General features: G+C 33.6%; 1 protein-coding gene across 1 annotated transcript in view; it reads right to left on the minus strand.

The window, feature by feature from the left end:
• LOC142553628 (protein CHROMATIN REMODELING 5-like) overlaps positions 1-11,921 on the minus strand; it is a 33,606-nt gene extending 21,685 nt beyond the window's left edge. Inside the window, exons 1-19 of the mRNA XM_075664016.1 lie at positions 11,611-11,921; positions 10,720-11,406; positions 10,542-10,609; positions 8,691-9,134; positions 7,554-7,778; positions 6,293-6,376; positions 5,732-5,791; positions 5,513-5,616; positions 5,264-5,315; positions 4,574-4,637; positions 4,200-4,293; positions 4,004-4,092; positions 2,490-2,680; positions 2,324-2,391; positions 1,819-1,912; positions 1,554-1,678; positions 1,399-1,462; positions 868-1,080; positions 20-262 (exon numbers count right to left, since the gene is read on the minus strand). Coding sequence (XP_075520131.1) covers positions 20-262; positions 868-1,080; positions 1,399-1,462; positions 1,554-1,678; positions 1,819-1,912; positions 2,324-2,391; positions 2,490-2,680; positions 4,004-4,092; positions 4,200-4,293; positions 4,574-4,637; positions 5,264-5,315; positions 5,513-5,616; positions 5,732-5,791; positions 6,293-6,376; positions 7,554-7,778; positions 8,691-9,134; positions 10,542-10,609; positions 10,720-11,371 — 2,934 coding nt within the window. The 5' untranslated portion in view covers positions 11,372-11,406; positions 11,611-11,921. The remainder of the gene's footprint in view (positions 1-19; positions 263-867; positions 1,081-1,398; positions 1,463-1,553; positions 1,679-1,818; positions 1,913-2,323; positions 2,392-2,489; positions 2,681-4,003; positions 4,093-4,199; positions 4,294-4,573; positions 4,638-5,263; positions 5,316-5,512; positions 5,617-5,731; positions 5,792-6,292; positions 6,377-7,553; positions 7,779-8,690; positions 9,135-10,541; positions 10,610-10,719; positions 11,407-11,610) is intronic.
• Between the last annotated feature and the right edge of the window lie 2,165 nt (positions 11,922-14,086).

The following is a 14,086-nucleotide window of genomic DNA, read 5'->3' on the forward strand; positions in this document are numbered from 1 at the left end:
GTGCAATAAACTCACAAACCTGCAAATCATTTTGTGGATTCCAATCAGAATCAAAAATAATAACTGTGTCCGCAGTCGCAAGATTAATACCCAATCCACCGGCACGAGTGGAAAGAAGAAAACAGAAATCCTCGCTCCCAGGAGCATTAAAATGATCCATAGCCTGCTGACGCAACTCAGCCTTTGTACTACCATCAAGTCTTTGAAATTTGAATCCCTTGATTGATAAATATTCAGCTAGTAAATCCAACATCCTTACCATCTGTGATAAAAAAAGAACATTAATCAATTTTATTGTACTGAGGCATGATTGATAGTCCAAGCTACATAGGTAACAGCCAGCCATCACTGTCACTAGAACTTTCGCAAGTTGTTGACAAGAATGACATCAAACATTCAAATCATAACTGCATCTCAACCTTAAAATTTACAAAACGACACAACACACACTCACGCCCCATAAAAGAAGGCTATGGGAATATTATGGAAAATTTGTAAACATGATTGTAAGTGCTGGAAAACAGCAACTTGATCCTCTTTAAGACCAACCAAAATGTCCAACTCAATCAAATTTAACAAGTTTTTTTTTTTATATATATCTCTGTTTGTGAGGCTCTAACTGCTTAACAATAACAGGCACCTCAGTAAGGATAAGACAAATTAGGTCCAGGCTCTCCACCATAAATGACACGATACAAGGAAGTTCAAAAAGAGCTTTAGATAAACAAGTTATTTTAAGCTTGTCTTCATTTCAGCTGCAGCACAGTTCATCTTGTGTTCCAAAAATAAACACAAGTACTACAGGAAAAATATTGCAAAGAATACAACAGCATTACGATATCAAGCTATATAACGAAATTCACAAACCTGAGAAAATATCAAAACACGGTGACCTGTTTCATGCAACCTGCTGAGCAGCTTATCGAGAAGGACACGTTTCCCGCTGCTTAGAATTATTCGTTCCAGTTTAGAGCTTCCAAGAAAATTTGCATCCCCACCATAACCAATGTCTGCACTTTCAAACAAAAATGGATGATTGCAGCATTTCTTCAGCTCCCCTACAATATTTAAAAGCGAAACCTGCATGAATTTTGGGAATCAATATACAACTTGTCATAGTGGTCTTCAAATAAAAAAAGACTAAAAAGCATGTATTGACACGCTCCAATTAGTGATAATTTATCATTGAAGAACCAATCAATTATTTTCCCAATCCCTGTCACAATGCATTCAAAGTGTTACAAAATGAGGCGTGTTGGGTTATGTTAGCAAGGTACTGGCATAAAAAAATACCACAACAAAACAAAAATATAACCAAACAACAAAGTAACTAAATCCAACAAAGTGCTTTAAAGAAAAAATTTCTCAACACTTCCACAAAACTTTATGAACACCAACCTGATTCCCTCGGACTCCTTTATTCAAATCATGGAAGTTGCGTTCCAAAATCCATTTGTAGTACCTGAAAAAAAAAAGCATTGGCAACGGAAAAAATGGATGTTGTCATGGTAATCTTTCAAGCAAAGAAAAAATGTAGTTCAAAAGGGGCGTACTGTTTCTGCAGTGGGGACATCTCAACTCTAAGTATGCGTTCAATCTTTGGAGGCAAAGATTTCTCTACATCTTTTATAACTCTTCTAAGAATGTGGGGTCTCAATTCCATGTGAAGATTAGTAAGCTATATAGTGTGAAAAAGAACACAAATTCACAATACAATGGCACTAAACAAACATACAGTGACACACCAAATACAAATACGAAAAAAAGGTAGACAAGTAGGAACCAAAAAGACAAGGAAGAAACGAGAAAATCTCTTACCTCCATCTCGTTAAAAGAACTAAGATTCTTGTAATTCTGCACAAAGTCATCCTTCACCTTGAACTTGTCTGGATCAAGAAAGTGAAGCAAAGCCCTGAAATTTTAGATTAAACATGTACTCATAGACTTTAGTATCGTGTAAGAGAAATGGTGTCATTAAAATAAATCTGGCACAATGTACATTCAACGATCACCATAAAATAAAATATAGATGAAAATAAATTAAAAGACTTTCAACTTTTCCTCAAAAAAGTCTGGCCAACCTTGTAAAAAGTTTTTTTAAACGTAAACAGTTATTTCAATTGGGCACACGTCAAAATAAATGTAAGGAAAGAGAGAAAATTTGAGGGTATAATATTAGAGGCAAGCTTCTGTTGAACAACTAGGACCGATATATTGAGAGAAATACCACTTCAGGAGAGAATCAATTTCAAATTATGGGCACAATGTGTATCGAGGCATAATTATCATAGTTATATATTGACATGAACTCGTTAGTCATTACCACAGCTCTTCAACACTGTTTTGCAATGGGGTGCCAGTGATTAGCAACTTATTCTTCGTGCTGAATTCCTGTGAAAAAAAAAATCAAAGAACATTGGTAAAACAAACTATTTAAAGTTACAATATAAGAGCCACAGCAGTAATTTTGATCGAGAAATTTGTCATACTGATAATGTTGTGTACAACAAAGCTTCGCTGTTCTTTAGCCTATGGGCTTCATCAACCATAAGATAGTTCCACTTGATTTTTGAGAGGACAGCTTTATCTTTCAATAAAACCTCATATGTAGTTAATAAGGTATCGAACCGCGTGACTCTACCTGTTTTTTTATCATTGTAAAATTCATATTGCTGACACACCTGCAATTGCATGTAAGACCATTAAAATGACAATAAAAAATTAAAGAAAAAAAGGGGATAATTTCACAGAAGAATCTAATCAGAGTTCTTTGAAGCTTCAAACCAATTTCCTTTCCAAATGGTAAATTTGAAACAAGCACAACCCTAGTAGTGCAGGTCAAAACACTAAAGTATAATTGCGTACTTACAGACTTTAAATATCAAGAATATCTTAAGGCATGATAAAGAAATGTCACATGTGCAAATTTTTTCCGATAAAAATACCAAAAACAAAAATGCAGATCCATGATATCTAACATTTTCAGGGAAAATGACAATCGACCTTGCAGTTCAGTGAAGTGCAGCAGGTCAGATTAGCATCCACAAAATAGCTAGTTCAAAACTTACCTCATACTACTATCAGAAAAAAAAAACCTCACCTCCTCTTAGACAACCCATAATTTCAAGAACTTATTTAAATAATTTTAATTTCAACAAGTTAAAAAGAAATCAGGTTAATTGGAGATGAAGATGGCAACAATATTGTTACTGAATCATTCATGAAGTCCATTAAGAATGTCCCGATCACAGATGTGATACCAATAGAATATCAGATCATCAAAATTGGAGTCCACTGAGAGACATTAGAAACATCTTCAATGAACGATTGCTGAAGTTACCAAATCAAAACGCTCGCAAAGAATGTGTTTGTAAACCAGTAATGAAAAACTTAAAAGTACAAAATGGCAGAACAAGAAACATAAAGATTAAAGATAGAACTTAAATTCGAAAAAAAAAATGGTGAAGATTCCTGATCAAAACAGAACATGATCCATATTCTAATCTAAGTCAAAGAAATTCATGAGGATGTAAACAAAGCATGTCATTCCTCACGAATCCACTACATTATTCCTTCACATGAAGAGTTATGTCAATTAAAAAACAATAATCAATCTAGAAACATATATAAAGGAAACCTCAAAAGCTCCAATTAACACAAGCATGCATGAATACAAAAAATGGTACAGATAAAACAGAGTCAACCATGCAACATCGTCAACATATTATTGTTTAAGCATTGAATCCACTTCAAAATGAGTAAAATATATCTTGAAGAGAAAGAGAACTTCCCCAACCTCACGGCTAGCACGAGTTCCAACATAAATAATAACGTTCATTTCTGGCAACCACTTTTTAAATTCTTTTGCCCAATTCGATAATGTAGATAATGGAACAACAACAAGAAATGGGCCTGGAATTTGCTGAGAATGCTGCACAAACAATCAGGAAAGGATAGCATACATTTGAAAATTTTCAAATTTACTAGCATGATAAGTTAAGTTCCTGCAAAAATCCAAGCATTGAAACTGACTGGACAGTTTTCCCAAGTCCCATTTCATCAGCCAATATTACATTTGTATCATTTCTCCAGCTGTGCTGCACAAGAGACACTGATCAGCACAGTTTAAGAGAAATGCAAATGACAGAAACATGATAAGATAGCTGCAGCAAATAATCCAACTTGAACCAAATTCGCACCTGTTAACTAAAAAGTTCAAACCCTCAAGCTGATAATCTCGAAGAGTTCCCCCTTTCAACCACTCAGGCTGCTCATCAAGCTTCCTAAGACTTCCTGAGAGAGTGAAGCAATCTTTATGATATAAAGTACAGTAGAAACTTAAAAAATAAGATTAAGAATGATTACAATTCATTGCCAATACCAAGTAAGATGCAATACAAGAAAATAATATGACAAGGAGAGACATTCAGTCCTCTGAGAATTTTCACTTTTCATCTATATGATTCCAAGCTCATAGCAAATCTGCTATTTTTGTTTAATACAACCAATCATTGATAACATCAACGTGTCTATCAGAGCAGAAATTTGAGAATGTACAAATGTAGCAACAAACCTTTGCTTTTTTTCCGCTGGAAATCAACAGTCTTCCCTTGCACCATAATGACAACCTCGCGAGCCTGCTTCCATGAAAAGATCAGGATCTTGATAAACTACTTGCACACTCGGAACATCAATTCAATAGTTGAACAAATTCAATTGAAATATTCAATTCTTATATGGCATATAAATTGGCAAGGAAGACCAGCCCAACCATACAGAAGAACTTGAATCAAATTAAAACAAGTTACATAAAACTTGAGAGAAATATAATTCTATTTCTACAGAAGGATGTAAAAGAATCTGGGTAAGAAAAACAAGAAAAAGTAACTTAAAAAGAAGATAGCCATAATTCGACTGATCACAGTTCTCGGAAACTAAATCAGAAGTATAAATCCAAAAAATAATTGAACCATTTTATTTTCTATCATAGACTGATCACTGATCCAATCAAACGAAGGATGCCTGGTTAGATAAGTACTTTAAAGCATAGTACCATAGATTACAAAACAAAATAAAGAATCTCACTCCATGGACAAGACAACATTCCATATAAGAAAAAATAAATGAATCTTTAAGACATGGTATGTTCATTTTAAAAACTTGGCAAAATTTGTAAATTATTACAATCAAACAAAAGTAACCCATTTGATACTGAAAAGATCATTAAAAATAATTCCCAAGAGAATGTCGTACCAAGTCGTACCTTGTACTCATCAATAGCATCCTGGCCAAATGAAATATCAACATCTTTCTCCCTGCAATAAGACACAATGAAGCATAACTTCAAGATCTCATTTGCCAAATGAACAACTATATAGCTAGCTTAAGATTAAAATAGTTGAAAATAGATTCTTCCACACCTAATAACAAACTTCATGCAGGGTAATACAGATCTCATCATATTCCGAGAAGTCAAGCACATGGAGGCATATTTAAATTAAGCGGGAATTACCAAGTAGCTTCAGCATATGAGAGTCCACGCCACTTGACCAAATATTCTGGTACTACATTACCCAAACCATCATTGGTGACCCTGGCAGCAATTACTCTCTCCACCTAAGTATGAAATTCAAAACCAATCACAAGAGACTTGTAACAGGAAGGTAAGCAAAATAGAAAATTAATGGTGCATAAAAAAAACCCCAAAAGATATAAGGTTGAAAAAAGCAACCTGACTGTTTAGTTTGATAATGTCCAGGTCCATTTCCTTGCTCACGTCATTTACCTCGATCTAGCCACATATAAAAGTGGGAGTTAAAGAATAACTAAGAAAGCTGGCTTAGGGTAAATGTCCTGTGCAGACAATAAACTAAGAAAGCTAACACGGGGTAAATGTCTTGTGCCTTTGTGAGGGCAGAGGAAAATGCACAGGTATACAACAGTGAAAATTTGCAAGTCCAGTCAACATAAATATGATCGAAGGAACAATAACTTCTTGTAATCTTACCAAGAAGTCCCTATTCATAATATTTAGCAGCAATCAGTATCACAACAAAGGATTTTAAGATTCATAATCACTTTGAAAGAAAGGATCAAGTATATTCTCCCAACTTCAGACAAGCTTTCCATCTAAATATATTTTGTCATCTGTGTAAAATGCTTACTCATCAAAGGTTATGCCCCCAAACAAATACAAGAGAATGCTTTTACCAGAAAATATTCACCTAGTTTTTTGTGTTTCCATGACAGCAAATTAATTTCAAAATTGGCACAAAGATAATCATCACATTACCTCCTCACGGGATAACATCTTCCGATACTTGAATTCCTCCGTCATTTTTTTGGTGTAATTCAAAACCTTCTTAAAACCACTGAGCTGAAAAATCACCAACATATTAAGCATCCTTCGGGACATCACACAAAGATGACCAAGAAAATATAACACCACCTGAATGCACACCATTGGCATAATGCCGCCCAAATAGATTTCTGGCACATTACACATCAAACATATAAAGTGGGTGCAATGCATCCTAATAGTGGATTTTTTTGCCTAAAGAAAGTCATGTATTTATATAAATTCATGTCATTGAATTAAATGAAAAAAAATAAGTAAATTTGAATATTCAATCATATTGTGTGAAAACTAAATAAAATTAAATCGAAATTAATAAAAAAAATTCTTACACTAATCCTAATCATTGAGTACAACCGTATAATAACATTGATTTCAACTAATAATTTTAATTGATTTCATTTTTTTATTTGTCTGATTATAAGGTTAATAAATTGTGTGCATGCATGTGTGATGAATATATTGTTTCATTAAATAATAAAAATTACAGCTGAATTCAACTAAATTTTCTCAGTAAAGATATTTGAGTTTAAATCAACAAATCATAAATTTACATACAGTCATTCATTTTTTTAACCCTGATAATTTTTTAAGCACCTTGAATTCGCTATGCTCTCTTTCTATTACAAAGATTTTATAATATTTTTTCCACACAAATTTATAAAATGTCAATCCAAAAATCAAAAAAGCTCATACAAGACGATGTACAAGACACCATCTATTGATGTGTATTAGTTGATCAACTGTTCATTTTTATTTGTTTGTAAAGCCTATTGAACCAGATATTAACACAAAAAAAGATACAGTCTAACAATTAAACTAATAAGTTGAAGCAACATTATAACAATACTTATTTAATAATCAAATATTATCAAGAGATAAATTATATACTAAGGTTTATATTAAGTTTGTTAGCTTTTAAGAAATTTAAATAAATGCAATAATATTTTACAATAAAAAATCCACTTTCAGGATGCAATGTGCCAAATTTGTTGTTTAGCGGTGGGGGTGCAACGTCCCAAAAATATAAGTTTATGGTGCATGGTGCCAAAGGTGTACGTTCAAGCGTTGCAAATATGCTAATTACCCAATGACCATGTTTTTCAATTTATGAATATGTTTTGCAAGTAGTTGTTCACATTAACACTCACTACCAGAGTTAAATGTTACTTTAGCAGCTGGTGTTTAAAATACTTACATTCTGCAGTTCAGAGAGTGGTTTCCATTGACAATGTAAATGAGACTGGCCTTTCCATTTTATTAAAAACTCAATCTCATTCCAATCTGGTTCTGAGTCAAAAAAATAGCTCAAAACCACAGGCTCGGTGGAGTTATTACTTCTCAAAGCTTCTTCAGCCATACCCTTTGGTTGATGCCACAATACCTTCTCGATTGCATCACCGTCATCTTCTTCAATCTCGTCCTTCACAAAAAAATTTGTGATCAACACGACAGCAGGGGGAACTTGATCAAATTAAGTTCACAATAGTAACATATCCATGACTCTTAACAAATCTAAAACAAAGGAAAAGCAGACAAAAGTAAAGGAAAGCGGCATATCCTCGCTCTCTACAACAAAAATATTTTACTAACCACATCATTTATTTTGATCATTGCATTCCAAAAAAGTGCTTCAAATAAATCATGCAACAATGACTGATTTCACTATTACATGTTTGTGAAAGTCGCAAATCTATCTGCTACAACATTCTATCGATCGTCCATTTCATTAATAACAGCCAGGTGAAGATTTCCTTTTGTAAAGGAAAGACGACAAACAGCAAAGCCGTTCAACATAGTATGTTCCACAAGCCAAAAAAAAGTCACTCAGAAGATGACACAAAAATTAATGGATAAAAAAAAAGGACAGTTCAACAAAGTAAAGTTCAAAAACATTGCGAAGAGATACCCAAATAGAAAATAAATAAATAAAAAATTGTATAATATGACTCACTCAAGTATATTCTTTTAGATTCTACAGTATAATGGAAAAGAAAGAAAATTCTAAAGAAGGGGAAAAACATTAGCCGAATCCATTAGGATTCAAGATTCCAAATACAGTGAGACCAATTTAGAACAGCTTATGTTCCTTCTACTGATGGAACAATGTCAAAGGAAAATACCAAAACCACAGATCCATCAACCGTATAAATTACTAATCAAGATCCACAAAAAAATGGTAAGATTAAGTAAGCCTATCTAAAATTGATCATGCAACTTAAGGTCTTTAAATTTAGAAGGCCGGGTTCTAAATACTTAAATTACAAAATAATGCTCTTTAACAAATGAAAAAAATGGATACAAAGGTAATAATAGATTACAATCATTAGCACACCTTATGTGTCCTCATTTTTTTCCCTTCATCAACATCTTCACTTTCATCACACTCAACATATGATACTTTCCGCACTGAACGACTTGAAGTTCGTAGTTCATTGCTACGGACAGAAGCTTTAATCGACTCAGACCGACCTCCATTCTTCCTGCGAGCAGTAGGATCTCTCCTTGCATTTCTAAAACCACCATCACTATAATATTCTGAGTTCTCAGCAGAAGATTCCCTTTCATCTTCCTCAATAGAAGTTCTGCCTATCTTTCGCCGAGCGGATGGTGCAAGTGATCTATCCCTGGTGGACTTCGAAGTTTGGCCGCTCTTTGCTGAATGCTTGGCCCTACTTTTCTTTATGTAGATGTCATCTTCATCAGAGATATCCAAATCATCATCCGTGACATTATCTTCTTCATCAGATTCTTCAGCATCCCAATCTTTATCTCTATCCTGGACATATAGATAAGAAAAATACCTAAGATCACATCATACCTAGTCAAACAGAGAACATCCTCACACTCATACAGAAATTATTTTTTTCAAAGGAACATGCTGCAGAGTTGAACACATATGAATGAGCTATTACCAAACATAACAAAAAAAACGTAGAGTTGTACCATATGCTCCATCAATATCACTATAAAACACAAAAAACTAACAGATCAACTCAAAAGTAAATTACATTAACTTCTTATTTAAAAATAAAAAAACGCAACTCATTTTTTATGAAAACGTAGAGCCGCATATTAACACAAAGAAACAAAACTTGGCATTTGTGAACACTTAAAATAAGAAGTGTAATCTACTCAAACAATGTCTTCTCAAGACGGAAGGCAACTCACAGCCACTTTTCAGTCCCGACGACGTACTGTGATGCCGATTCATATACACATGTAATAAGCACATATGTAGTCAAACTCATATACAAATATACCACTATCATAATAATTAGGTGCAACAATGGTGTTATTTTGTTATTATACAAAAGTATCGATTTCCTCACACCCATATAGCATACTCATTAGGTTTCCTACATGCATCTAAGCTCTTATATTAGGTAAAACAAAATAAATTACACTGATGAGCAGAGAAGAAAAGCATCAGTACAAGAAAAATAAGAAAAACCACAATGACATAACTTAATTATACAAATAGTATGTACACTACAACAATCTTACAAACCAAATTTAATAAACTTTCATCATTCATCCTACAAAAAAATTTTCAAGTGGTGTTGACATAGCAAATTCAGATGTGTCTCTTAATAAGTTAAAAAAAAATTCCAACCAACCCTAGGTTTATTCTTAGGATGTCAATTTTCACGCATCTAAGTATGCACCACAGTCCCCTTCTAGCTACTCTATACATTGTCCTTGAATGATAAATGTTCCTCACATCAACAAGGTCACCATTTCAGTAGGGGAAATGGAAAAGAGAAGAAAATAGCACAACGCCTTCAGATTAAAAAAATCAATATTTCATGCATCCTTCTTAAAAAATTATTACTACCTCATGTCCTCTATACAAGACAAGTGATACTTTTAATACGGAGACCCAGAAAAACTTTTGCAGACTATAATTTTAAGTTCGGAAGGATAAATAACTTTGTTTAAAAGTGACTAATAAAAAGTAACATAAATGCCAAAAGAATCTACAATGAATGGCCACAGTATCACGAGCACAAGGTGAAGCCAATATAACTTTTCTTTTAATCACAGCTTACAGACTGCCACCAAGTTATACAATAGTTCCAGGAATATGTAAAACATTAATTTAACTCACTCAACCCAGCAATTAAGCCACAAAATTGTAATTATAGCAAGTATGCATAGGCTACATCAGTGAATTATAGATAACCTTGGTTCCCCAGTGCTCGTCAGCAGCCCCAAAATCAGGATCAAAGTCAGCATCATCAGGATCATCCCCTGCGACAAGAAATCACAATGGTCATGTCTACTAGCCAAATAGCAGTCTTTTGCCACCAATCGAAATATAGCATTATCAAAACATATTCAAGAGTGGAAAAAACAATGACCATCTTTGTCATCATCGTCGCCGGCATCTTCGAAGTCGGCATCTTCATGACCGTACCTGTTAGCCTTCAACAATTTTGATTTCCCAATGATACCACTCAAAGCAACAGGACGAGGTGGCATTCTCAAACCAAACCCACTTGATTGGTTCATAGTTCTGCGATGATTTGGCATATCACTGTGATCATCTCCATCCTGCTCATAGTATTCATCAGACAACATCTCATCTGCAGGAACAATTTGATGTCCTTTAGCAGACACTTTTTTGTGTCTCATATCATAACTTTTAGATTCCATCCTATCTTCTGCGCCATCAGATGATTCCTCCAAATCAGACCCTTCATATTCTGACACACTTTTAGACTCCTCCCAAGACTGTGACACAGTGGGCTGGAAATCCTTCCAAAAACTTGAACCCCACTTCCCACCCACAGCCATTCTCCTCATAGGTGACTGTGTATTTCCTACTCTTAAATTTTTGTCATCATCTTCTCCATTATCATGACTTGGTGTAGATTTTGCTAGTTCCTCAATGTTTGTGGCTACATTATCGTGTATTCTATTGCTATTAACAGTCAGCTGCTGTGAATGGTTTTTATCGTTCAATTCAATCTGTTCTATCATTCCACCTGGAAAATCCCTATAAAATGCCATGTCCTTTTCTTCACATGGAACCGTTGGCAGAGTACCTAAAAATTCGATTGCAGAATATCACCAGCTAATTAAAAGCAAGGAAAGCTTATTAACTTCTTCAGAAAACTATTATAAACAGCGGGCACTACAGCATTTACTGATGCGGATGAATCAAAGCAGAAAATTCAATTCGAATGTTTAGGGAAAGTTGTGTTCGGTGAATGGTATTTCGGTAAATCCAGTGGCACGCGACGGCTTACACTCGTGCGCAAACCGGGGGAGTAATTACGGGTAATAACAGTACATCCGGCGGCGGGAAACAGAGGTTTTCAAAACGGTACAGGTTTTTGCTGAGGAATGGTACGGGGTGTGGTTTCGGGGCGCGATTGAAGGCGCTAATCCGCGGCCCGATTGCGTAGTGGATTAAGGATAATAAATCAATTAATTAGAAACAACATAACTGGATTACATTCGGCTGTGTTGTGTTCGATGATGTCCGGATGAGGAAAGAAAAAACTTTTTAGAGAGAGAAACAGAGGGAGGTTGCAAAATTGTGCTTACGTGTTTTAGGGGGCAAATGGCATTCCGACCTGAAAATCTTAATTATCAAAAAACCCCTCGTGAAAAATTAATTGGTTAATATATCCTTCGACTTTTAGTGGGGTGTATTCAATGTAGAGATTTAATGACTTTCAATGAATTTTTTTAAATGATAGATTTTCGTGGATTTGGTTTATTTTTATTGACTCTTGTAGAATCTCACAGATTTGTAATCAAAAATCCATGGACTTTTGTAGACTTTTTGCAATATTTTGATAGATTTTTTGCAAGATTTTGATAGATAACTGTTAGAATTATGCCCATACACTGGTGGAATATGAGTGTCATCAATAGCCTCAAAAGAAGCAAATAAAAAATAAGTATCCGACACAAAATAAAATCAATGAATAGTGATATGGATCAAACTCCTACAAAAACTTTCATAAGAAGCTAACAAGCATATACATTTTTTAACATATTTTGTTAAATTATCTCCAATTTGTTCATCTCGATACAATATATGATGGCCCACTGTTAATAATTTCTTAACTTCAACATAATGAAATATAGAAATTGAAACATATTATTTTTTTAAGAAACTGATAGGCCGAAGCCTTCATATATACTACTGATGAATTCTATATATATTGGGCATCAAAAAATTACTAAATTTGAATAAAATATAATTATTTAAGTATAATAATATTTTTCAATTCAATTGATTATTATTATAAGGTTATCAATAAATTAGATTCATACCGTGCCTAACTTTTTCAAATTTTTTCTCCTTTTTTTGTTAATAAAAACAATAAAATTTAATATTACAAAATGGTGAGACATGAGATAATAAATAATAATGAGATAGTAATAACAATGGATGCTCGGTCCTGTTTTCTATGATATTTTTAGAGCTGGATTTTTAGCTTGTCCGCGCAGAATTTTTTTATCTTGTTATTGTTTTCTTAGGTTATAATTTATAAGTGTAGTGATGATCTCGAGGACACTTTGAATGAGGAAGAGAGATATATGAGTGAGAAAGATATTTTATTTGATTAAAAGTCTACCAAAATCTTTAAGGTGAGTAGAAGACAATTTTTGAATTTTTATAGTTGTACCTAGAGTCTTAAGATTTGTACATAGAGAATTATATTAGAATCATTGTAAATCTATGAAAATATTAATACCTATAGATTTTTATAGATTTTTAAAAATTCAAGTTTGAATATCACTACACTTTTTAAGACTCTATAAAATTTAATTTGGATAGCACAAAACATTTATAGGGTTTATAAAAGTCTATGTTCAATACCTCTAGACTTTTAAACCCTACAAAAATCAATAAAAGTAATTAAATTTCCAAGATTGAATACACCCCCCTTAATACTTTGACTCAAAACATGTAATTACACGCGATTATGATATTGTGGTGTTTCTTACACATAACTTTTACTTAATTGTCGTCCAGCTTTAAAATAAATTGTCCGTATTTCTTCTTCTTTACCACCACAATACCGATGATTTGGATGGAGATGTACTCATCACGATTTCATTGTCGCTTTTATTTAAAACATGTGAAGTCTTCTCGTACAATTCAACCGTATATGATCTATTTCATCTTCGTCCACTGTACGACTTCATTAAAAATATGAGTCGTAAATTAATCTGATATGCGTTGTCTTCATCTCATTGTGGACTCCATGTATAACTTCGCACGTCTTTCTTTGTCTTGCTTATCATTATTTTCTCACATTCTCAAACGATTTTCATCTTTTCCATTATTCTTCTCATGTCTTCATTTGTCTCTTCCATTTCTTACTCACGTCTTCGATTCCTTTGTCTCTTCGTATTTCTCTCACATTACATTACAACGGATTAAGTATCATAATATTGAAGTTGGCAGATGGATAAAATTTTATCTTTATTTAATATTTTCATTAAAAATTTATAGATCTTTCTTATTCCTCTATTTCAGAACCATGGAAACCAATAGTACAAAGAAGTACAACCAACAAATATTTTGTAAGAGTATTGTAACTCATAATTTGCTAACCTTCACTGCTTCCCGTAGTGTCCTCCGCTTTGTGTTTCGCAGCCTCACCAATTTCTTCCGTTGCTTGCTTCGTCTCCTCGTAGTTCCCATTCAAGTGACCCATGGCTCTTCTAGCAGTGTCGGCCATCGAATCTTTTAAATTTTAT

This window comes from Primulina tabacum, chromosome 8 (assembly GCF_025594145.1).
Source record: "Primulina tabacum isolate GXHZ01 chromosome 8, ASM2559414v2, whole genome shotgun sequence".
In the NCBI taxonomy this organism is placed as follows: domain Eukaryota; kingdom Viridiplantae; phylum Streptophyta; class Magnoliopsida; order Lamiales; family Gesneriaceae; genus Primulina; species Primulina tabacum.